This window comes from Pipistrellus kuhlii, unplaced genomic scaffold, assembly GCF_014108245.1.
Source record: "Pipistrellus kuhlii isolate mPipKuh1 unplaced genomic scaffold, mPipKuh1.p scaffold_m20_p_6, whole genome shotgun sequence".
Classification (NCBI taxonomy): domain Eukaryota; kingdom Metazoa; phylum Chordata; class Mammalia; order Chiroptera; family Vespertilionidae; genus Pipistrellus; species Pipistrellus kuhlii.
The window spans coordinates 49,903,773-49,927,119 of NW_023425562.1; the positions used below are offsets into that span (position 1 = coordinate 49,903,773).

The following is a 23,347-nucleotide window of genomic DNA, read 5'->3' on the forward strand; positions in this document are numbered from 1 at the left end:
AAATTTGGGCTGGAAAGTTATAGAATAAATCCAAATATTTGATTCTCTCTCTGCCCTAATAACCCCCTCATGGCATTTAGCAAACGATTGGTTGTATAGACACTGGAACGATCCCCATACCCCCCAATATATGGAGAAAAGTGCAACTGTGAGGAAGGGAAACGAACAGAGTTAATCTACTCTACCAATCCAATCTCTTTCTCAAAGACTGTCCTCTATGGTTGCTTGCCACCCAACAACAGCTGCTCATGATAATCAATGTCTGACAGATCAGAGAAAGTCCTTAATGTGTCGCCAAGGGCCAGTTCAACAGATGGCATGGTGACTTACAACCAGAATCATTAATTACACACTCTTATTAGTCCCGGGGGCACAAGGCTGAAAATGCTTTTTCAGTGAAAGACGAGCATTTTAGATAAATGACCGTCTGGTACTGCCTGCGAAGCTCCTTTAGGATTTTTGGTCAGTGTTGATTTCTAAATCTAAGCCAAACTATTTTTACAGCCATTTCCCATCTTCCACTTTCAGGCTGGCTAGGAATATGAAGTTCCCAGTACCACCTCTCATCATCACTCCCATAATCACTGCAGGTAAGCATATGATTAAAAGTGCCCATCATTCATTTCCCCCCTCAAGTCAGATGACTGTGTTCAAAGGCAAACACAGTATCAGCCAAAGGACTAGCTCAATTTTCCCTCTCTTGGTATCGGAGAACAGTGTTTCCTGAGTGCAGGGTGGGGCAGGGGGACTATCCCCTCCCTCCCTCATCTACTCTCGCATTTCTTGTAATATGTGATTGATTCTCCAACACAAAACTATCCTCTTGTCCCAAACCACTGGCTGCAATGTCTCCATGTCGCTTTAAAAAAAGAAGGCAGACACTACTGAAAAGGAAGCCTAATAGCCTGGGGTAAGCAAACATTCCCAAATGTCCACACTGGTGGCTGAGTGATATCCCAAGAGACTAAGCACCACATTCATAATTAAGAAGGCAAAAAAAATTGCAAGAACTAGTTATTAAGCCCCTCCCCAAAGGCATTCAAACTAATGCCAACTCTGTATAAAAAGTAGTTCCTTCTAACAGTTTGAGAACTGGGCTCCATAAACATCACTGGAACTTTAGAACTGACTGCAGACAGGGCTTGGAGGCAGACTACTTAATGGCTTTAGTATGATACAAGTCAGAAATACATCTCAATATAACTCAGAAGAAAAATTTTAAGCATTTTCAAAATATCACCAAATAAAGTCTTTGATGTAGCTGACTTCTATTCTTTTGTATCTCAATCTACAATTTTTTAAAAATGTGAGTTCAAACTAAAACATTAAGATGCTAAATGCTGTGATTTAAGAATTCATGGTGTGTTTCCTCCATTCCTAATTGTTCTTTCTTGGAGTTATAAAAATGTGACTTCAATTTTCAATAAGGTTCAAATAACTGTAATACCTGAAAGATGTTCTCATTTCAAGCATTTTTATAAGACAAAATGAAAACAAGAGTGCTAATGAAGGCATCATAAAAACCTCCTAAAGTGGGCTACAGGAAAGGGAACTTGGGGAGACTAGGTCTGCCTTGCAACGTACTCACTTCTAGTTTTTTCTCCTTTTCTGACAAAACATCTTTCTGGTTCTGGGTGTACTCCACCAACATCCGAGCCAGCTGGCGCCGGTCTTCCAGTTCCGCCGCCAGGCGCCCGTTATATTCTGCTAGTAACAGACATGCTTCATCTACTGTTTTTGAGAGACGTTCAGCTGCCTCTTTGTCTAAGTACAAATAAGACCAAAAAATAGAGACAATATACAAATCACATAGGCACCATTGCAAACATTTCTAGGGGAGGTTAACAGTTTCTCTCCAAAAGTACACAGTGCAAGCATAAGCCACAACCTGTGGATAAAAAATGGACTGGCTGATGGAGAAACCCAAAGGCACTCACTCCTATAAACAAGACAGGACACTTCTGAATTACTTGAAGTGAGGCAATTGTACAAGGAGGGGAATCTGGCAGACAAATATTTCTAAATGTCTATTCCTGCAAAAGCTCTACAAGTAAAATAAACAGAAAGAAATATTTACATGAAATAATTTTTCCATGTCTCTGAGAATTCAAAATGACTTTCATATTATTTTGTTAAGTAGGCTTTGAACAATCCTCTGAAATACAAAATACAAGCACTGTAAGACACTGTATGGAATACAAAAGCTAGCACTCGTTTATTGGGTGTGGAAATTGTAAGAAAAAATAAAACACTACATAACAGGTGTGATATCAAGTCAGGTAAGAAACTGATACTCTCAAAATCAGGTCTCTAAAATGGACCTACAGAACTCTAAATCTTACTATACAAGCCTTGACACTGGGTCTGAGTTTTCTTCTTCCATTCAGCAAAATATCAGGTCTGATAAAACAGAGGCTTTCAAATGCTCTGAACATGACCCACAGTAAGCAATGTACTTTATATAAACACATAAAAATAAAAGAAACAAAAGTTTCAGAAAACAATTATTTATCCTTACTATGTGCGAAGTGCTCTATCTTCTATTCTATTAAAAAACAAATGTTATTCATTAACTCCCAGACTAATTTTATATCCAATTAATGGGTTCCAACTCATTGTTTGGGAAAAAAACTGTGATGAAGTATCAAAGTATAAGAAAGATTATTCTTAGAAATGAAAATGGCTCAACATTAGAAAATGAGAGGAAGAGACAAAGGATGATTTATATTTAAAAGAATAAAATTAACTACACATGGGTAGTGGTGAGATTAGACCTTCAAATATGTATACCTCAATTTTAAAAGGCCTTTGAAGCTTGAAAGTATAGATGGGTATTTTGAAACAAAGAGCACCAAGGACTCTAAAAATGAGTTGATATGACACTAAAAGTGAGTTGGATAGTGATACCATTGCCATTATTACAAGTTATTAGAAGTGAGAAACCTCAGCATAGTCATAGGTAATTGAGAATTAAGAATTCCCAACAGTTTCTCTGGCAAACTTCTTTTTTACTTTTAAATGCCTTCCTTTTGTTTGTTTGTTTTGTTTTTTGTTTTGTTTTGTTTTGTTTTTGTTAATCCTCACTGAGAGTGGAAGGGAGGGAGAGTAAGAGAGGGATGGGAGTGTAAGTGTGTGTGTGTGTGTGTGTGAGAGAGAGAGAGAGAGAGAGAGAGAGAGAGAGAGAGAGAGAGAGAGAGAGAGAGGTGAGTCAGTCATCAATTGGTTGCTTCCAGCATGCACCCTGAACAGGGCCAGGGATCAAACCTGTATCCCAGGCACATGTCGTTGAACAGGAATCAAACCTTGATCCTTGTGTGCGCGCAGGCCAACGTACTAACCACTCAAAAGTACCAGTCAGGGCACTGGTGCCTTCTTAATATGAATATTGAGAGATGAACAGTTGAGGGATTCCGAATTAAGTCTGATGCCAACAATCAGGCACTTATACCCCCTTCAGGGATAGGAAAACAAAAAGATGTTCTTGGTGAAGGAGGAGTGAGCCAGACAGAACATAAAAGAGAGACAATCTCAGTCATAGAGGGTAAAGAGGACAGTGATCAAGTCTGAGAATAAACTATTGGGGTGGTTAGGCTGGTTTTACCTTTGTTTAACTATATGATTTTTATAAATAGTCAATTCATTAAGATGTTTAAGCACTCTGTGGCAAAAAAAAAAAAAAAAAGACATGAAAAACACAACTATTTAAGATTTTTAAAATATCAATTCTCACTAAGAACTTGGTACAAGGGAGATAATTCATTCACACAAATAACTACAACCCAGAAAAATAACTTGTAATACTTTTATAAGCTATAGGAAAAAAATGCAACAAGATGTTTACTTAAAAGAACTTACCTGTGGGGTCCTCAGGTGCTGTGCCCTCCCTGTTACACAGATGAAAGGCTGTGTGGCTCTCAGCCAGCCTCCACTTGTGCACGAGCATCACATTCCCTCTTGCTTCCTCCAAGACTGTTTCTGCATAGATCCCATTTCCCCATGTCACACCGACTTCTCTCTTCCTCTCCTGGAGCACCACCAGCAGCACACACACACTCTCTCTTTGGCCCACATTTCACTCTACAATTACTGGCCCATTCCCTCGCTCCCTTTACAGCACTCCTCAAGGGAGCTGTCTGTACTCCTGGTACCCAACTTCTCTCCTCCCACGGTCAATAAGCCCTCTCCAATTAGACTTTTATACTTGTCAATCCTCTGTTCAAAACCTTCCAATTAGCTTTAGCAAATATTTGAGCTCCTACTGTGTGCCCAAGAACTGTTCTAGGTTCTGAGACAAACTGAACTTGGGGGCACAAGACAAAACCTCTGTGCCTCCCAAGTTCACATCCTCAGGTAGAAAGAGGAACAACACACTATATTTTACTTATTTATCAACTGAAGATAACTCTGGAGAAAAATTAGGCAGAAGAAAAAGAAGGCAATGGAAGGGAGAACTGTAATTTTAAATAGGTGGTCTGGGTAAATTTCACCGAGATATGTAAACCAAGGCTTGAAGGAAGTTACAGAACTATCTGGGGAAGACCATTCCAGAGGGAACAGCAAGAACATAGGCCCTAGGAGGGGAGAGTGACTGGCAGGAAGCCTGTATGACTGGAGCAGCGAGCAAGGGGAAAGTAGTGAAAGTCTTTGTGGTAACAGGGGCCAAACTGTGAACACCGCTGGTTTTTACTCTAGGGCAGTGTTTCCCAAAGTGTGGTGCGCATACCCCCAGGGGTACAGGAAGAGTTTGGTGGAGGTACGCATTGCACTGGAGTTTGGTGGGGATATGCACTGCACCGTGCTTAGCTGCACCTAATTCTACATTCTCATGAGTACCAGGGGTACTAAGCGTTACAAAAATTATAGAAGGGGTACACATATGTCAAAAGTTTGGGAAACACTGCTCTAGGGGGCTGAGAGAACACAGGGAGACTTGATCTAACTTCCACTTTAACAGATCATTCTGATTACTATGTTAGAAAAGAATGATGTTGCGGATGGGGAACGAGGAAGAAGCAGAGACCAGAGAGGAGGAGATTGCTAATCCAAATGAAAATGGTGGTGACTCCCACCAGGAAGTGGCAGTGGAGGTGTTGAGAAGGTGTCAGTTACTGGTTGTGGTCCCAATCAACAGAATAATGAGGAAGCCATTTACTAAAATGGAGAAGACCATGAGAGAAACAAGGTTTGGAGGGAATATCAAAGCTTTGGTTTGGGGCAGGTTAAGTTTGAAATATCTATCTAGATAGGCAAGTAGTAATACTAAATAGGAGGTTGGATGTATGGGTCTCAAAGTCAAGAAGGGTTAACACTAAAAATATAAATTAGGGATCACTAGCAAACAAATAAACAAACACACCCAAAAACCTGTAAAAATAATCAGACTGGATGAGATGAATTGTCAGTGAACCCAAGAGAAGAGAGCTAAGTACTTAATATTAAGAGGTCAAAGAGAAGTAAAGAAACCAGCAAAGGAAAAAGAAAAGACACAGCCAGAAAGAGAAGAGGAAACTGAAAATACAGGTCATTTGCTACTGCTGCTGTAACAAATCACCACAAACTTAGTGGCTTAAAACAATACAGATAATCTTATCATTTATTATTATGGACCCTTCTTCCTTCTTCAAAGTGTATCTCCCTGACTTATGCTGTTATAATCATATCTCCTTCTGATTCTTGCCCTCCTACCTCCTTCTTATAAGGACCACATGATTATATTGGACCCACCCGAATAGTCCAGGACAATGTTCCCATCTCAAGATCCTTAACTTAGTCACACCTGCAAAGTCCCTCCTGCCATGTAAGATATTATGTTCATAGGTTCTGAATTTAGGACATAGACAAAAAAGGGGATCATTATTCTGTCTACCATACCAAGACACCAAGTGAAAAAGTAGTTTCAGGAAAGAGAAATAATCAACTGGGCCAAATGTTACTGAGGTCAAATTAAGATGACTTAATTTGTCAAGTTAGGATTGGGCAAAATATTCACCACTGAATTTAGCAACAGAAAGATCATCAGCAAAATTGATGAGAAGTTTCAGTAAAATAGAACCAAAAGAGAATGAGAGGAGAAACAGATGAGCATAGGCATTCTAAGATATCTTACAAACATGTAAATTGACGGTACCTCTGCTACGCCAGAGTATGCAAATTATCCCAATAAAGATGGTGGGTTAATTTGCATATGTGGGCATGGGATGCCTGCTATGAGGGGGAAGAGGGGCGGCGGAGGGAATTACAGGAGCAGTGCTCCAGATAGAAGTGAGGACTTGCTGGCTCCCGGGAGGGCCAGGAACGGGGACTGGCCAGCTCCCAAGGGGCTAGGAGTGAAGCCAAGGGAAGGAAGGCCTATTCTTTCAGGAATATCATGCAATGGGCCTCTAGTTTTGCTATAAAGAACAGAGAAATAAGGTGTTAGGCTAGAGGAAGATACAGGTCAAGAAAAATTTTCTCACATGGGAAAAAACAACATGTTTTTATGCTGTGAAGAATGATCCAGTAGAGGGGGAAAAATTGGAAGATGCAAGAGAAAAGTGGAGTTCTTTTGGAGCAATGTCCTTGAGTAGGTGAGAAGGAACAGTTCTAACAAACAAGTAGAGGGACTGGTTTGGAAAACAGCATGTCATCCACAGAAGGAGAAAGAAAAGCCAGCCAATGTGTGTTTTGTTTTCCTAAGACTCATACAGCTGTGCAGATCCAGGATAGAAATAGGTGAAAAGCTGGATTTAAGAATGGTGAATGCCAAGGGGTGTGGGTGGGATGGGAGGAGTGAGAAGAGGATGGGATGATAAACTATTATTTAATGGATATAGAGTTTCAGTTTTACAAGATAAAAAGAGTCCTGGTATTTGGTTGCACAACAATGTAAATGTATTCTGAATTTAAGATTATAAAGATCCTAAGCTAAGTAAAGAAAAAAATGAGGACATAAGGGGAGTGATGGTTGGAAAAAGACAGAAGGATCAATAAACTGTGAAATCTAGCAGGGAATGAGCTGAAATAATTTTTGTATGATTTAGAAGGCCTCCTTGTTGTGTTCTTAACTGAGTGCACAGCTGCCTGAAGGTCTTTGCATGTACTTTTCCCTCTGCCTGGCAGCATGTCTTCCTCTTAGATAACTCATGGCCTGCTTCCTAACTTGGGGACCTTTGATGGAAGATATCTCACCAGAAAGGCCTTCCCTGACCACTTTTAAAATAGTAGTACCTAAATCATTATCTCCCCATCACACCCCTGCTTTATTTTTCTTTTTGGCACTTAAGCCATGAGGAGATGTGCTTGTACACCAAGAACATCTGCTACACAGTGTGCCTCAAATATTTGTTGAATGAGGGAAAGGTTTCATGAGCAACCTTGATTTCCTTTAAATGGATATGGAGGAAATTAATGAAGCAGCCAAGTCAAAGAACTGGAAGGGAAAAAACGGTGGCCCTTAGAAGAGAGTGGAATGAAAGGTCTGAGCTTTTCTAATGGAAATAAAATAGGCTTTTCAGCCCAGGTTGAAATCCCAAGATCTTGGGCAAGACCCCTAACATCTCAAAGCCTCAATTTCCTCTTATGTAATATAGGGGTTTATATTGATATTCAGTTGTCTCAAAAGATTAACTAACACAAAGAGTAGAATTATATGGCACAGAGCATGTTCTATAAATATTAATTCATGCTTTATTCCTTCCTTTCAATTTCCCATGCATAAAGGGAGGTTAATGTCAACTGTCCCTCCCTGTTTAATTGGGGGTGATCATCAATAGGGCAAACTGACACAACTAACAATACATATCTAGAGTTCTTGGCATCAAAGGCACTATCTTCTATGGGAAGGGTCAGTGTACAATGTGTATATCACATTGTACACTGAAATATAGATATTTTTTTAAATAAGTGAGTCAAGTATTTAGTGTCTTCCCCCCGAGTCCCCAGCCCACACAATTTGTACTGTGTTTTCAACAGACCTTACTTAAAATGCCACAAGATGTGTGGCATGCCAGCATATTTGCAATAATTCCTAGAGTCTCTATTCAAGCTTGAACTACTCCAGCAGCTTCATTGTTTAGCATATGAGTTATGTTCTACATCCCAGGATGGCAGAGTACCTAATACCAAATGGAGAGTCTACACCTGCAGACATAAGTATGCCATTGAGTTTGATGAATTAGAGATATGTCCTTCTTCCCTCATCTTTCAACCAAATTCTTCCTTCTCACCTGTTATTTTTTCCAACAGAGAAACATCTTGCACTTCCTGGGGCAAAGAAGCAATTTTCTGTCGGACAGTAGCATCCCCTGATGCAGCATTTTCCAGGTCCTGCAAAGCTTTGATTAGTTCCTCAGTCTATACGATAAAACACAAACAACACTCTCCGTCAACACATGGAATATAAAACAAATTAGTTGGAGTTATATGAGGTGGAGGCAAATTCTAAAAATGATCATGTCTGACATTTACATGCCCATGGCAGAACATGAGTAAAATTCTAGATAACTCTATACCTTTCACAAACATCTATTTTTAAAGAATATTCTCAATTTCTAGGAGTAAAAAAATGCCAAATCCAAATACACTATAAAACATAAATCTATGCCAAAGTCCGGCCATCCAAAGACAAAGTCAAGCCTGCTGTCTGGAAAGCTTCACTGGGTGAATTTTGTACCCAGTGCCCTGAGAACTACCCTTTCCATTGTATTGGTCACCTGCGCCACCTTGTGGTCAGAATCTCCAACTAGAGGTCACTTCACCAAGTCGCTCTGCCCTGTCCTCTGGGGATCAAGACATACCAAGAGGGGTCCTGCAGAAGGATCTTGTGGAGAGTAGCTTCCAGGGTAGTCATCATCCTCCTCCTCTTGTATCTGTTGAAAAGTTCGCTTCAGAGATTTCTTCTCCTCTGTTGCTACAGAAAAGAAAGAAGTGACAAATTTGAAACCCCAAAGCCTGCAAAGGTAAGCATTCAATGTTATGCATAATGGGTCACTTGTAAAAAAAAAAGGGCAGGAGGGCTCATTTTCAGAGACAGCTTAACATTAACCTCTTATGAGTTGTTTTAAATTTAAATTATTTTAAACTGAATAGTCAAAATGGCCTCAGTCTATCATCTCAGATTAACTCACTGGAAAAATTCTAGTCAAAACAAACATCTAAAATCATGTGAAACTTACTAAACTAACATATTTCATTTAAAAACTCATTATCTTAAAAAAAAAAGTTAACAAAAGTAAAATGGTAAGAAATCCATCAAACAATATAATGAAGCAAATCAATGTGTGCCAGAGTTTATAGAGAATATGCTTCATATAAAATAAGATTTTTATGCTTTCTCAGATAAGTTCAGAAAATAAATAGTAGAGAGAACCCCATCAAAATTGGGTCAAAAACTAAATACAAATATCCTTTATCTTTTTAAAAACAAAATAATCTTATCTTAAAATACTTTTGAAGCTAACAGTTTACATTTTTAATTATCTGTACATATGCTTTTATCTTGTTATGATACATGTATTAATTCCCAAGATCATTCATTTTGCACCAAATTGTACAATAAAAAATAAATGCCAAACAATTATGAGATGTAAATCTAAATGATAAATTTGTTTGGAAAGAAACTACTGGATGCCTTGCCAGTGTGGCTCAGTGATTGAGCGTCAACCTATGAACCTGGAGGTCACAGTTTGATTCCTGGTCAGGGAACATACCAGGTTGTGGGCCCGATTCCCAGGAAGGGGTGTGCAGGAGGCATACCAATCAATGACTCTCTTTCATCATTCATGTTTCTCTCTCACTCTCTTTCCCTTTCTCTCTGAAATCAATAAAACAAAAAGATACTATTGAACTCCTAACATGTGCCAGGCATTGCAATAGTTTCTTTACATTTAATCTTTCCAACAATTCTAAGGTGTAATATTTCCATTTTACAGGTGAGAAAATGAAGACTCAGAGATTAAGTAACACATTTAAAAGTATGAATACACAATCTGTGCTCTTTTCAAGGCAGTTACATTATCTAGCACCACACAATTATCCTCTCATCTGTTAAATGAGGGGTCACCAGGCACCTACCTCAGGACTCTGTAAGTTATAAACAGAACATATTCTTCTTGCTTAAATGAACATTTTCTTCCAGAACCAACAGGATAGTTCCTGTTTTCTATCTTACACATTAATTGGCCAAGCTATGTTTGATATAAAAGCCAAGTTAATATTATAAACTTTATTTTTTCTTAATGTTTTTGTCTATTCTGCCCAAAAAAAAGAAGCATTTGCAATACAGGCAGACCTCACTTTGCATAATTCTAGTATGCAGAGATATGTTACCATGGTTTAGTTAAACACCACCAGTTCCTCAACAACATGGTCCAAATTTCATCTACTATGGCATATAAACTATGGGTAATTGCATAAAGAGCAAGCTTCACTACTAGCCGCAGTCCACAAATCACTATGTAAGTAATAGAAGTGCATCATGATCAGTGACCATTATTACTTCTTCAAGGTCAGTGACTGGTCACTGTACATCTGTTATTCAGTTCAGACACAGACAGTAGATTGTTATATTATCCCCACTGATAAAATCCACAATATATTTTATAAAAATGAGTAATCAAAACTGAGAACTGACTGAAAAAGATGAAAGAGCAGCAAAGAAATTAAAACTAAAACTAATACTAAGTGAAATCTGAAGGGAGCTATAGCAGAAACAGCTAGCTGTAGGATTGTTGGCACTGCCCCAGGCATCTAGAGACTGGACTCAAAGCCAGAGGAACTTAGTGCAACTGATCAAGTCAATGAAGAAAGTGGTTATGATGAAAATGACAATGTCCCAGGGGAATTGATGATGACAAAGAACTTCATATTAAAGGAACTTTCAGAGATATTTTCATGACATTAAAAACAAAGAATAAAATGTTGGAAGCTGAACCAAACTTAGGAGTATGACAATTCATTAAGACAGAAAAGATACTTGTTCCATGTCATAATTGTACAAGCAAGCAAGCTCCATTTGAATCACTTGTTGCAAGTTTGTTACAAAGAAAAAAACACTTTTATTCTCAATGCTTTTAATCTTTTGTTATAGCATGCTAAATATTAATTTTACTATTTTGTTTCCATATACAATTATAATCAACAGTGAGATTTTAATTCTTTAACAAAAAAAAATCTTAAAAGTTATAGCACAATCACAACTTTATTATTAAAATCACTTTGCAGGGTTCCAGCTTACATGGTCACTTTTAAACTGCTGCACTACTATGCAATGCAACAACTGCTGTATTTTTAAAACAGAAAATCTATTAGGATATACTTTGCATTGAAATATCTAGCAGTGATTTGCATACAGTAGCTATCTAATTAATGGACAGTGGGAAGTATGACCCACATAGAGATTTAACCACTACACTTAGAATTTAAGTATAAGAACAAAAAAGGGAAAATTTATATTATTTTGTCCACTTCCAGATACCTAGAAATAGTCAATAAACTGTTAAATATACTAACTAGAGTAAAAAGAATTATAAAATTTAAGTCCTTTAGTTTTCAAACTCTCATACAAAAAATTCTATAATAATAAAAGTGTAATATGCTAATTAGACTGGACATCCAAAGTTGGCTCCCAAGTGCAGCTGGAGGGAAGCCTGGTGCCTGCAGCCAGGGGAAAGAAGGCCTACTCTTGTGTGAATTTCAGTGCATCGGGCCTCTAGTCCTACATAATGAAAGAGTAATATGTAAATTAGCCATCACTCCATGACAAAAAATGGCAGCACCCATAGCAGACGCTGGTAGAATCACCCAGGCAACCGGAGCCTAGTATCTGCTCCTTGGCCGAGGGAGAGGAGGGGTCTCTGGCCCGAGGACTGGGAGTGGGACACTGAGCTAGTGCCGAGCCACGGCTGTGCTGCGGAAGAGGAGGAGTCTATGGGGCCACGCGGCCAGTGTCTGCGCTGCGGCCTGCCTTGTGGCCAGAGGGAAGAGGCTTGTGGAGCCGTGAGCCCACGCTCCGCGCCACGGCTGTGCGGCGGGAGGTAAGGGACCTCTGGGGCTGTGAGTTCGGGCACCCAGAGTCTGCGCCCCAGCCTGCCTTGTGGTGGGAGGGAAGAAGCCTATGGGGCCCCAAGCTTAGGTCAATGAATGAATCATTAACAATTTTAATGGCAGGGGAGGAACCAGAAAAATGGATCTTTCCAGTTCCTGATGCTGACAGAGCCCTATGGGTGCCAGGGTCCTCCACCTGCAGCCCCCAGTCGCAGCCCAGCAGCCCCAGTCGCAGACTGGAAGCCCCCTGCCAGCAGTCTAGACAGGACCAGCATGGCGCCGCAGCAGGGCGGCGGGGGGGGGGGGGGGGCAGGCAGGCACACTACAGACATCAAATCACTGCTGCCAGGCCGCCCCACCCATCCACACACCCACTCGCAAGTACTATGATCCAAGGGGGCGACTCCTGAGGCAAAGCTCCCATGGCAGCTGATGCGCAGCCAGGCAAGGAAGCCAGACCTGAAAGCCCAAGCTGCAGGGTGTCATGGCCGGATCCCTGAGGAGGCCCAGGATGTGTGGAAAAAGGGGAGGAACCTCTAGCTAGAGGCCATGTGAGGCATGCTGGCATCTTTGCAGGTAAACAAATCCTAACAGAAATGGCTGCCACCATGGAGCAAGCAGAAGGCTTGGCTCCACTCCAGGGTACAAAGTTTCAATTGTAGAAGATAAATAAACCCCAGATATTAGGGCCTCTGCTTGGGTTGCCAGGGGGCTGGCCAGCCTGCAAACCACCACAGACCCCTCACCCAAATAGCCCCATGCCCCAATGGAACCCTGATTCAGGACACCCTTCAGGGCAAACCAGCCGGCCCCCACCCATGCACTAGGCCTCTAACCTATCTAATAAAAGTAATGTGCAGATTGACCATCACTCCAACACACCAGATGGCTGCTCCCATGTGGTCAAAGATCCTGCCCCCATGTGGATACAAGGAGGCCTCTACAAGATGGCCAGCAGGGGAGGGAAGCTGGGAGGAACCAGGCCTACAAGGGAGGGCAGTTAGGGGCAATCAAGTCTGCAGGGGAGAGCAGTTAGGGGTGATCAAGCTAGCAGACAAGGGAAGTTTGGGGCGACCAGGCCTGCAGGGAAGGGCAGTTGGGAGGGACCTAGGCTGCAGGGGAGAGCAGTTTGGGGGGACCAGGCCTGCATGGGAGGGCAGTTAGGGGTGACCAGGCCTGCAGGGGAGGACAGTTAGGGGTGACCAGGCCTGCAGGGGAGGACAATTAGGGGCAAACAGGTCGGCATGGAAACAGTTAGACATCAATCAGGCTGGCAGGACAGTGGTTAGGGGATGATCAGGATGGTCAGCAGAAGCAGTTAGGGGCAATCAGGAAGGCAGGCAGGCGAGCAATAGGGAGCCAGCAGTCCTGGATTATGAGAGGGATGTCTGACTGCCTATTTAGGCCCTATCATCCCTTTAGGTGTCCCAGATGGGAGAGGGTTCAGGCTGGACTGAGGGACACCTCAATGCACAAATTTTGTGCACCAGGCCTCTAGTGCTCTTATTTTAAACTAGAGGCTCAGTGCATAAAATTCGTGCACTGGAGGGAAAGGCTCCCCTCAGCCTGGCCTGTGCCCTCTGCTTGGGTCGCCTGTGATCAATCTCCCCAAAAAGCTAGGTCCTAGCCACCTGGCCGGGGCTTCGCAACAGATCGCCCCCAAAGAGGGAGGCCCTGCCCACCCACCACAGCCTGCCAGTTGGTGGCCTGGGCCTCCCTCATTGGGGCAATCGTGGAGCCCCCTAATTGAGTGCCCCGCCAGCCGATGGCTTGGTGTCCCTCTGCAGGGCGATCCTGGGGCAATGGTTAGACCCCCAACCAATTGCATAGCACCAATTGCATTGGCTGGCTGACTCCTGTGGGTATCATAGCGTGGTCATCTGGATGGTCATCCCGCTGTTCAGCTGTTCAGTCTATTTGCATATTGTGCTTTTATTATCATAGATTAACCTTTCTAAAGCTGAGCACTCACCCCATCGTGCCTCTATTAAAAAACCTCAAATGGCTAGCTACCCAAGTGCAAAGCTACCTTACTCATGGTAATGGTAATATCACCTTAAGTACTCCCGCTCTCTCTCAGGCATCATCTCCCTCTAATTCCCAAAGCACTGGCAGACACTGGCCTTACCTCTGATAGAAACATTTAAGTGTCTTATTATTTTTCCATCCCTGTAATACTTAGGCAAGTGTCAACACACTGAGCTTGAAACTCGTTGAAGGCAGAGGACACACAGAACTCAGAACTCAGAAAACACTAGTGGAGTGCCAGAAGTGACTATCACTGTGTCCTCAGGACAGCCCGCTTTGGTAACCATCCTGACTCATCTGTACAAAGTTAGCAGTCATAATGCCCAGTATTTTCAATCTAGTCAGACAACCATTAAAAATAACCTAGGAGCCCTAATCAGTTTGGCTCAGTGGATAGAATGTCAGCCTGCAGACTACAGGGTCCCAGGTTCAATTCTGGTCAAGGGCATGTACCTTGGTTGTGGGCATATCCCCAGTAGGGGGTGCTCAGGAGGCAGCTGGTCAATGTTTCTCTCTCAGTGATATTTCTAATTCTATCCTTCTCCTTTCCTCTCTGTAAAAAATCAATATATTAAAAAGAAATAATCTAGGAAATCTGTCAGTCCCCTTTCTACATCTAAATCTAAGATAAGGCACCTTTCCCCTATCAATTTGGCTTCTGATCAGTTTTTATACTCCCTTTTTATTTTCTCAAACACTGTTACGCAAGGCAAACAGACACTACAAGTGACCCAAATCCTTCTGTCTTCATAATGCACTCCTTCTCTCCTATCCTCCAACGTGTCTCTATCTCCAGGGGAACTTGTACTCAGCTAACTTTCAAGTTATCCTAGTTACCTAAGTGTTTATGATATGCCTCTTAGAGACCTGCATTTTGATAGATTTTCAGATATTATGGCAGACCATGAAACTAATTTTAAGTCAAAAAGTTAAGTCAAAAGGTTCTCAAATCACATCATATTATGTAGTCATCTGCCTTTAAACCTGGATCTCCTAAAGAATTCACTTGAAATTTTGTGGGGCAAAGAAAAACTCACAAATTTTATATTTCTTTTATAATGAGAAAACATCCAGGAAATATTGTTTGCAACAGCTTCCTTGTTCTTTGTTCCCTCCTTGCAAAATAAAGAAAAAAATCTGCAACAAAGGGCTGACATTTTAGGCAGTTCTGAAATCACTTTACCCAGATTATCTCATTGAACTGAGCAGCCATGTCCAGACTTGAACATGGGAAAGCTGGGCCTAGGACTTGAACTCTTAACCATTATGGTTTCAGATAGTCTTAAAAAAAATCTGAGAAACTAAAAATACTAATTAAGTCTCCATCTATTTTTGCTACAGTCCATACAGTATTTAAAAACTCGGAATATTAGATTACTAGAGGCCCAGTGCACAAAATTCGTGCACTGGTAGGGTCCATAGCAGCTACTGGCTGCCAGCTGGGTACTCCCTCCCTTCCCTGGGCCACCTGCGGCAGCTGGCCAGGGCCTCCTTCCCTTTCCCCAGCCAGTCCCAGGCCTACCCCCTGGTCAAACTTCCAGACAACTCCCAGTTGAGGGGACAATTTTCACAGGAGTAGGATAGGGGGGACAAATAAAAGCTATATCATCACTTGATTAATAACACCCTATCTCCATTATCTCAAATAATGCTCACAACAACCCTGTATGGTATTACTATTAATAGCCAGTAAAGTACAGTGAAGCCCAGACAGATTTGAGGCCCAGACAGGTCAAATGCTGTGCCTAAGGTCACAAAACTTGAAAATGACAAAATTGGGATTCATATTCTGGAAGTCTGAAGTCAAACCCCTGCTCTGAATAGCTAAGCTAACCAGCCTAAGACCCAGGAAAGTTAAGTGGCCTGCTCATAAATTCATACCCTAATTCAAGTCCACTGGGCTTTTAGAATGAAGGATGGTATAAAGAACACAGGCTTTAAAGTCACAAAGATCTGGATTTGAATTCTCCATTATTAATTATATCTACTTAGACAACATTACTATACCCTTGTGAGCCTTTGTACCCTCATCTGAAATATGAAAATAGCATGAAGGTTCTCAAATCACATTACAAAATGTAGTCATCTGCCTGTAAAGTTGTGATTTAATTCCCAAATTAAAAGAGTAGTTGTAAGGAGCTAAAATAAATTACTATGAAAAGCAGTGAGCAGAGGCTGGTACCTAATATATGCTCAATTAAATGCTATTTCCTTTGTATCTGCCTTTCCTTTCTAAATCCTTCTACAACTATACAATACTATATGGTTCATGTATGACCCATTCCAGTCAAGCAAAAGCATGAGTATTCCCAAAAGAGAGAGGCAACCTTAAAACACATGGGGAGACTGGTACATAACTCAAGAAATCTGTAATTCTAAAACAAAATTCCTAATTTCATGCATTCTCCAATGTTAGAACTGTCAATGTTTCACAGAAAAAAATTTATTTCAAAGATAAATTCTAGCCAAAACCGGTTTGGCTCAGTGGATAGAGCGTCGGCCTGCAGACTGAAAGGTCCCGGGTTCGATTCTGGTCAGGGGCATGTGCCTTGGTTGCGGGCACATCCCTGGTGGGGGTGTGTGCAGGAGGCAGCTGATCGATGATTCTTTCTCATCTATGTTACTAACCCTCTATCCCTCTCTCTTCCCCTCTGTGAAAAATCAATAAAATATATATTTTAAAAAAAAAAGATAAATTCTAAAGTTGTTTAAAAATAAAGAATTGTGCATGAATTAAAGCTGAAATATAAAAAGACTATTTAAATTTACAAACAAACTACTGGAGAAAGCATCCATATTTTGAAAGGATTGTGGTAAAATATTCTGATAACTCAGGTCCAAAGACAGTGAAAAGATAGTGACTGACTGGGACTAATATACATGTTGGAACCTTCCAAGGTGTTTTCGTCTTTACAGAATACAGGAGAAATTATCTTTAGATAGCATTATCCTCCACACAGAGGAATCCTGCCTCCCTTTTTGTTAATATCTAAATGTTCAAAAAACTGAGAACGCCAATGAAGCTATTTTCAAACCTACCAGGGCCACAAATTTCCCCATTTGTCTGGCCACTCTCTAAGTGCAAAACTATTTCTCACTCTTCTCTCCTTCCTACAGCATAGCTGTTTACTCAAAGCACATGTCTGGCAAGTGCTTATTGACCTGAAATTCAACACTTAGCTTCAAACATTGTATTTCAGAGCTCTCCTACTTGCCCAAAGGTATTTTAAAAAATTAGCAATGTTTACCAATGAACTCTGAGGCAGAATAAATAAAGGTTGCTAAATAATTCCTCAACACTGTGCAGAATACCACCAGCAATACAAACATCACCAGATTCTGAGGTAGGAAGTATCTTGCTTTTCAGGACCTACTGTGCAGAGTGACCCCAAAATTGTTGTGTGGTTTGTTGTTTTGTTTAATCAACTCCAAGTAAAACAACAATGACCTGCGGTCTGAAAACATTTATATCATTCTTAGGGAGCCTGTAACCTCTAGTTTCACAGGAAAGCTATCCACCCTTAAAATACATATAAACTCAGACCTGAAAGAGCTCACAGAAGGTAATAACGGGTTGCCGAATGAATGCTATTGCAGTGGTTGTATTCTACAGCAGAGGCATGTAAGAAGTACCCGCAGTACACAGGGGGAATGGCTCTACATGCTAGAAGAGCTAGGGAAGATGTCAGGATGAGAGTGGCAATTATTGAAAAATGAGTTCATCACACAGAGAAAGGGGCAGAAGGACATTTCAGGCAGAGGTAACAACAAATGCATTGGAAGAGGCACCAGTAGAGCACCCAGAGGGAAAATTGTTTGGTGTGGCCAAAAGAATATGGTATACGTAAGGGAATGACAGAAGAATCTGGAAAAGTAAACTAGCTCAGATTCTAAAGGGTCCTACATAATGTATTAGTACTTGGACTTGATCCTCTAGGCTAGGGGTGTCAAACTCAATCAGAGAAGGGGCCAAAATCTAAAATCCAGCCTAAATCGCGGGCCGAATGGTTTACTGAACAGTCATAAACTGTCATTGTGATGGAAACGCAGCGGAGTGCAGTGATGACAGCACGGTGTGGGCCACATTGCAAGGCCTGGCGGGACGGATTTGGCCCGCGGGCCTTGTGTTTGACACATGTGCTCTAGGCAATGGGTATGTGACAGATCAGGTCGTAGCTTAGAAACAAGTCATGCCAACTAGAGTTGAACAACTAAATACAAGTCAAAGAACCAAATAATGTTTGTTCTTATCTTTAAATAACATAAGCTCTTGCCGAAGCCTGTTTGGCTCAGTGGTAGAGCGTCAGTCTGTGGACTAAAAGGTCCCAGGTTCGATTCCAGGCAAGGGCATGTACATTGGTTGCGGGCACATCCCAGGTAGGGGGTGTGCAAGAGGCAGCTGGTCGATGTTTCTCTCATCAATGTTTCTAGCTCTCTATCCCTCTCTCTTCCTCTCTATAAAAAAATCAATAAAATATATATAATAAATAAATAAATAACATAACATAACATAAGCTCTTACGGACTTAGCAAAACTCACTCACATACATGTACACACTTCCCAAGGATATCCTGAATTCAGTAGAGACCAAAATCAATTTAGACAGAAAGTTGACAATCATCAAAAGTATGATCCAAAACCACATCAATATTTAATTAAACCAAGTTCTAAAAGGGCTAAGGGACTTCGTCCTTAGGTACTTCCTAATCAACTCTAAAAAAACTTTGTTGTTCCTTTCCCTAATGCACAGAAACTGAAAGGCAGGAGAGACAAGGAGGGCACAGAGCAAAGTTAGGGTGTGAAGATGAACAACATGAATACTAGAACCAGGCTTACACTCTGCGAGCACTACATAAATTCTCACCATCATTTATGATCATCTCTTTGAAGAATCATAATCGCTGGTGGTTCACAGCAACCCCCACTGCAGCTTTTCATATTTGATTCGAAAGTAGGCAAAGACCAAGAGCTGTAAACATGTGGTGATGTTTCTACCTTTGGGGGGAGGGCTCTTGGAGTCCTCCATAGACAGCTTCAGCTGCTGTATGAACTCGCCGCCATACACACTTCTTTCTTGCCAGATGTTCAGCAATCTTTCTAAAGGTTTTTTACAGCCTTCATCTGCCTCTCTGCCCAGAAAAGATGAAAAGATATATATAAGCTTATGATTTTTTTGTTTTTAATTAAGATAGATGTACTTTCTTTAAAAAATCAACAACTGACTAAATATTTACACATTTAAAAACAGAAGGAAGAGTAAGGTATATTTTGTGATAAGTGGATACTCAAAACTTGACCAGAAAACTACCTTCTTCCTATGGTGGAATGACAGATTACATGGTAAAAGAAATGTATCTTTTATCCCCTTTGAAAGATGGGCGACTAAGACAAAAAGTCAATGGCTGATTTTTACAGACAGAATTATCAAAATTTGATACTATCAATCAAATTTGCACAACTGCTGCCTACGTGCCTAGATAGCCTCATTACTGGTCTCCCTATCAATCATGACAGCTCGCTTTTTAAGAAGCATTAACTGAAACCTAGTGACAGACGTTCTACTGGAAACTGAAAGAGGACCAAAACTTTTAAGGATCGGAAAAAAAAAATTAAAATAATAAAAATGTTTAAAATGGGGAATAAATTCAGTACTATTCATCAATGCTAACACACCTCTACATGTATAAATACAATCATATACACTGGTCTCAACTTTAAATTAACTGTTTCACATTTATCTTAATTCTGGGCTAGGTCTATATTCCATATTCACACACTGAGCATAATACAATCCTTAGTAATTTAGATAAGTTTTTCCTGACATATTATACTCTTGAAACAGATGATTTTTCAATGAGGTGACTCTAACTAGTATTCAGTGTGAACCAATAGCTTACCTAAAATGAGACAGCAAGTGGAAGAGTGGGGGAAGACTTTCTGAAAGGAAACAAATTCCCTCATCATCCACCTGTTACTATCAATTTTTCTGGTCTGTAGAGCTGTCTGGATATCAATGATATTACACTAAGTGACTTCAAACAAAAAAAGATACCCCTGCCGAAACCGGTTTGGCTCAATGGATAGAGCGTCGATCTGCGGACTGAAAGGTCCCAGGTTCAATTCCAGTCAAGGGCATGTACTTTGGTTGCGGGCACATCCCCAGTGGAGAGTGTGCAGGAGGCAGCTGGTCGATGTATATCTCTCACTGATGTTTCTAGCTCTATATCCTCTCCCTTCCTCTCTGTGAAAAATCAATAAAAATTTTTTTTTTTAAGAAAAGATACCCTGACTTCTTCATAAGTCAGTGTCTTTAATTTAATAGGAACTTCATCCCAAATCAAGATGAGAATTTCATCCACCCTATGCCCTGACAGCACTTTTCTCAAACTTATGTTAATACTCATGGTGAGGCCTGTACAGCTTGACTCAGTGGATAGAGCATCAATCTGTGGACTGAAGGGTCCCAGGTTCAATTCCAGCCAAGGGCACATGCCTGGGTTGCAAGCTCGATCCCTAGTAGGGGGTGTGCAGGAGGCAGCCAATCAATGAATCTCTCTCATCATTGATGTTTCTATCTCTCTCTCCTTCTCCCTTCCTCTCTGAAATCAACAAAGAAATAGGTTTAAAAAAAAAAAAAACCTCATGGTGAGGTAAGCTTTCAGCCTAATCTGGACAGACTATATTAGTTATGAATTATTAGTGTCAAATTTCACTGAATTGGAGTTAAAATACTAAATCAGGGCACATGCAAATCAATTTCTTATTGGTAAGCCTTTTTTTTTGTTTGTTTGTTAATCCTCACCCAACGATATTTTCCCATTGATTTAGAGAGTGAAGGAAGGGGGAGAGACTGAGAGAAACATCGATGTGAGAAAGTCACATGGATTAGTTACCTCTTGCACACAACCTCACGGGGCCCAACCTCACAAGGCTGGGGATCGAGCCTTCACTGGAATCAAACCTGGAACCCTTCAGTCCAAGGGCCAGTACTCTATCCACTGAACCAAATCGATTAGGGCAAACCTTTTTCTTTTAGTCGAGGTGAGGGTGAGAAAAAATTCCACTAATAGTTTATAAAACTTAAAGACATGAATTAATTATTTGATATTGGTTAAAACACTTTTATTCCATCTTCAAAATATATCTAGAAACAAATTACTTCTTACCTCTTCCTCAGCTATCAACTTGGTCAAAGCCACTATCATCTCTTGCCTGATTACTATAATACAATATAGTTTCATTACTGGTCTCCCAGATTCAATGCTTGTCTTCCTACAATCTATTGTCAAGCTTAAAAAATAGAATTCTTGTTTCTGCAATTATGCAGACAACGTCACTCTTGCTCAAAACTTCCAGTTTGTTCTCCCTCAGAATAAAATTAAAAGCCCTTATAAAACCCACAAAGCCCATTATTTATCTGGCCTCTATGTGTGGATTTACTCACACAGCAACTTCATAGTGAGTCCTTCCCTAATGCCTTATTTAAAATCACACTCTCTACCCCTACTTAATTCTTCTCCATATTACTTATCTTCTGATATGCTATATAGTTTACTTGTTTGTTTGCACTCTTCCCATTTGAATGTAAGAGCAGGGATCTGTCCCACCTCACCCCTTTGCTATTTCTACCCTACAACAAGCTCAACAAATATTTGTCTAATTGTAATCTTTTTTTAAAAATTTAGATAGGTTTCAGTAAGCCAACAATTAGTTAACCATCCTACTACATCAAGGCAATTCATGCCAACTTCCGTCATCAACTAAGCACTCACCTGCTCATTCATTAAGGTTTACGAAATACTATGTTTGGAATACAACGAATTAGGCCTAGGTCCTGATCTCTAGGGATCCAATAGTCTTTCACCTTTCCATACCCTACCTGGGGCTTCACATTCTAGCAACACTGGACCATATATATTTTCTACTCAGTGTTTGCTCTCTCTTGTACATGTGCCTTTGTTCATCTATCTCCTCTCCTTTGAATGGAACCCTCCAAGTATTAAACAAGGTGAAGAGGGAGAAGTTGTGAGTGATTCAGGTGGCTTAAGTATATGGGAAGTGTGAAGAAATAGAAGAATCTAGAGGGTTAGAATAGAATTAGATTATAGAGGGTCCTGAATGCCATATTGTGGCCTTTATTCTGAAGGCAAAGAAATTCCCTGATTTGATCAAATGTAGGGTTTATAAAAACCGTTATTACAATTAATCAAATAATAACTAATCAGAACTTAGTAACTTTTAACATAAAATGTGTTCTCTGCAAATTCTCCTTTCACTTAAAAGAAAGATAAGCCTTAATTCATGACAACCAATTCTTACTAGGATTTAGTTAAGGGGGGTGGGGGGGGGGGAGCAATACACCAACCCACCCACCATCTCTGGGGATATTCGGGATTCTCAATTAAGACTTTTAAGACTGATTTAAGCACAACTTCTGCCACATTATTATACAATGGAAATTGATGCTTAAACCTATTATAACCTGAAGACATTTTCAATAGGCTTTCACCACTAAAGGCTAAATCCAAAAGGAGGCTCTAGTTTAATTGGTGAAGGTAATTAACCAGGGCTAAATTAAGTCAAGGTTTTGCACGTTAAGTTTCTAAGTTACAGGTAAAATACTCAAGAAATCTTTTTACTGATGAGATTTTGCCGTAAGTAGCTCTAAAAAAACTAAATGCACTTTAGTACCTAGAACTGAATACAACTAAAGCAATAAAGTAGTTTTTATAACAAAAGAAGTTATCTTTTCATAGTGCACTAACTCGGTTCTAAATTGAGAAATCTTTAACCAAAGAAACACCAAAAAATAACTGCTATTAATCAATGAATAAACTGGAAAGTGATAATTATATACATAACTTAGTATGTTGAACACAACTAAGTACTATATTTTTAATTCTGATTATAAAATTATCACTGTAAAATTTATCTAAAAAGTAAAAAGTGTGTATTATACACACATAGGATTGCTGCTTGGAGTGTCAAGCCAGCTTGGTGTCTTTTCTTCCTTTGCAGTTTTAATGGCACTTCCTTGGTATAACTACTCTAATTTCTGTATTTCTGTCTTAACCCATGTATAGTAGGCCTAAAGTAGCCTACTAAGGGCAACAATTTTTTCAAAGTATCCCAACACTCCAATAGCACCTCATGTATAGTTGGAGCAGAAATGTTCCTCTGCAACTGTTAACACAGAAAAGAGTTAACACAGCGAGCCTGAGACTGCTACCCTGACTTAGAAAGGTCTGCTTACCAGGATGGCCCTTCGCAGGCATCTGGGAACTTGGGTTTCAGAAG

General features: G+C 40.4%; 1 protein-coding gene across 10 annotated transcripts in view; it reads right to left on the minus strand.

Annotated features, from left to right (window-relative positions):
• RPRD1B (regulation of nuclear pre-mRNA domain containing 1B) overlaps positions 1–23,347 on the minus strand; it is a 58,824-nt gene that overhangs the window by 23,829 nt on the left and 11,648 nt on the right. For 8 of the 10 annotated variants that reach the window (XR_006740339.1, XR_004984575.2, XR_004984572.2 and 5 more), the window contains exons 3-6: positions 19,046–19,179; positions 8,775–8,887; positions 8,205–8,331; positions 1,589–1,764 (exon numbers count right to left, since the gene is read on the minus strand). Coding sequence is in view for 5 of the 10 variants with exons in the window: in XM_036419866.2 (XP_036275759.1) it covers positions 1,589–1,764; positions 8,205–8,331; positions 8,775–8,887; positions 19,046–19,179 (550 nt within the window). In the remaining 5 variants the exon portion in view is untranslated. The remainder of the gene's footprint in view (positions 1–1,588; positions 1,765–8,204; positions 8,332–8,774; positions 8,888–19,045; positions 19,180–23,347) is intronic. The other 2 variants (XM_036419870.2, XM_045574681.1) reach the window with 2 other exon arrangements.